The sequence below is a fragment of the Mus caroli genome, chromosome 2, assembly GCF_900094665.2.
Source record: "Mus caroli chromosome 2, CAROLI_EIJ_v1.1, whole genome shotgun sequence".
NCBI lineage: Eukaryota > Metazoa > Chordata > Mammalia > Rodentia > Muridae > Mus > Mus caroli.
Genome location: NC_034571.1, coordinates 83043521 through 83045575, shown reverse-complemented (window position 1 = coordinate 83045575; position 2055 = coordinate 83043521). Strand labels below are relative to the sequence as shown.

Genomic DNA, 2055 nt, shown 5'->3' with positions numbered 1-2055 from the left:
TGCTCAGGCAAGGTCATGGCTGGTGGAGCTAGAGGATCTTGAAACCAAGTTTAAATGGCTTGATTTTTTTTAAACTGAAAGTTTTAGTTAACAGTTTTCCATATGCCACATATTGTTGATGAGGAAGCTGAATCCTATATGGTTGCATATTCCCACTTCATTTAGTAATCCTGACAACAGCATCATTTACAGAGCTCTGATCACACTATAAGTTGACGAATTAAAGTGATTTTTTTCAGCACTTTTCATTAACATCATGATAATTGTAGATATTGTTGTATTGAACTTTCTATGTTTGAAGAACAAATTTGAATATGAATTCTAATGTACATCATGCTTTGAAAGAAAATTTAAAATGTCAAGGATTTCAAAGTCTATTTTATCTCTTCTTATTTTGGTAGATGAAGCTTCAGTCCATTACTGTAGACAACTCAGTCCTGTCTAGTTCCATGAAGATGGTAGACATGTTTAATAAAGTGTAACCTTTGGTTTATTATTCAGGTATGGTTTCTAATGTCTTCTAATATTTTACTACAGAAAACATTTAGAGAATGATGAGAACTGAAATGTCAAATGTGATTCTTTTCCTAACACAAATAGATGGTTTTATCTCAAATGTTAAAAAATTGTGGGTATTGTAAATTTTACAATAATTTCTACCTCAATTCTATGTGATATCTAACTATACTTTTCAAAAATTGGAATAGTAATAAAGTCAATTATGATATTTTTGTATAAAGATGCACCTTATTGTTAATGCTGATACTCTAGATTTGTACAATACATGTTTTTCTTATAATTTCAGAATTTCATAAATACCCTACTCTTTCTGAGTCCTTTGGAGAATCATGCATAACCAGAGCTATGTCAATGAGTTTATACTTCTGGGACTTTCACAAAATCCACAAATTGAGAAAATATCATTTGTTATATTTTTATTGGTCTATCTTGCAACTCTTGTGGGCAACATGATAATTGTGGTGACCATTGTCTACAGTCCTACACTACTGGGCTCCCCCATGTACTTCTTCTTGGCATTCTTGTCCTTCCTGGATGCTTGTGTCTCCTCTGTTGTCACACCTAAGATGATCGTGGACATGATTTATGAGAGGAAGATTATCTCTTTTGAATATTGTATGACACAAGTCTTTGCTGTGCACTTTCTTACTGCTGTAGAGGTCATTGTTCTCGCTGCCATGGCCTATGACCGCTATGTGGCCATTTGCAAGCCCTTGCACTACTCTTTCATCATGAATCGGAGGCTCTGTGGCATTCTGGTCGGGGTAGCCTGGGCTGGAGGATTCTTGCATTCTATCATACAAATTGCCTTTACTTTAAAATTGCCCTTCTGTGGACCCAATGTTATTGATCATTTCATATGTGACTTGTTTCCATTGCTGAAGCTTGCCTGCACTGATATACACATTTTTATCATTTTGGTGTTTGCCAACAGTGGGTCTATCTGCATAATTATATTCTCCTTTTTGCTTGTTTCCTATGGTGTTATATTGTTCTCTCTGAGAGCCCACAGCTCAGAAGGGCGTCGCAAGGCTCTTTCTACCTGTGGATCCCATATTACTGTTGTAGTTTTTTTCTTTGTTCCCTGTATATTAATATATGCACGGCCTACATCTGCATTTTCCTTTGAGAAAAATGTTTTTGTGTTTACAGATGTCTTGACACCACTGCTCAATCCTATGGTTTACACTTTCAGGAATAAGGAAATGATAAATGCCATCAGGAAAATGAGGAAGAGACTTATAATGGTTCATGATAAATATTAAAACTGAATGGCTCAGTGGATGGATGTACTTGTTGTTTAAGAAGGAGGATGATTTGGATACTTACCACTTATGTCCAAAACCAATTATGGTAGATTATTTTTTACCCACTGTAGGTGAACCAGAACCAGGCAGGCCCAGGTTTGAATTGGACAACTAATCGCTGAATAGCACAGCTAGATCAAGACTCAGTCAGTCATAGATCTATTCTCAAGGAAATGAAGTAGAGAAAGATAGACAAGGATATTCAATGTCTCCTCATGTTCTTCTGGCA

At 35.8% G+C, this 2055-nt stretch overlaps 1 protein-coding gene across 1 annotated transcript; it reads left to right on the top strand.

The window, feature by feature from the left end:
• Positions 1–848: 848 nt before the first annotated feature.
• Positions 849–1784, top strand: LOC110289739 (olfactory receptor 4C15-like). Its single transcript, XM_021156101.1, has one exon. It carries the CDS (start codon positions 849–851, stop codon positions 1782–1784), a length of 936 nt encoding a protein of 311 aa, XP_021011760.1.
• The last annotated feature ends 271 nt before the right edge of the window (positions 1785–2055 follow it).

Excerpts from the sequence above, each read along its gene's own strand:
- LOC110289739 (XM_021156101.1), top strand. The coding sequence starts at position 849 with ATGCATAACCAGAGCTATGTCAATGAGTTTATACTTCTGGGACTTTCA.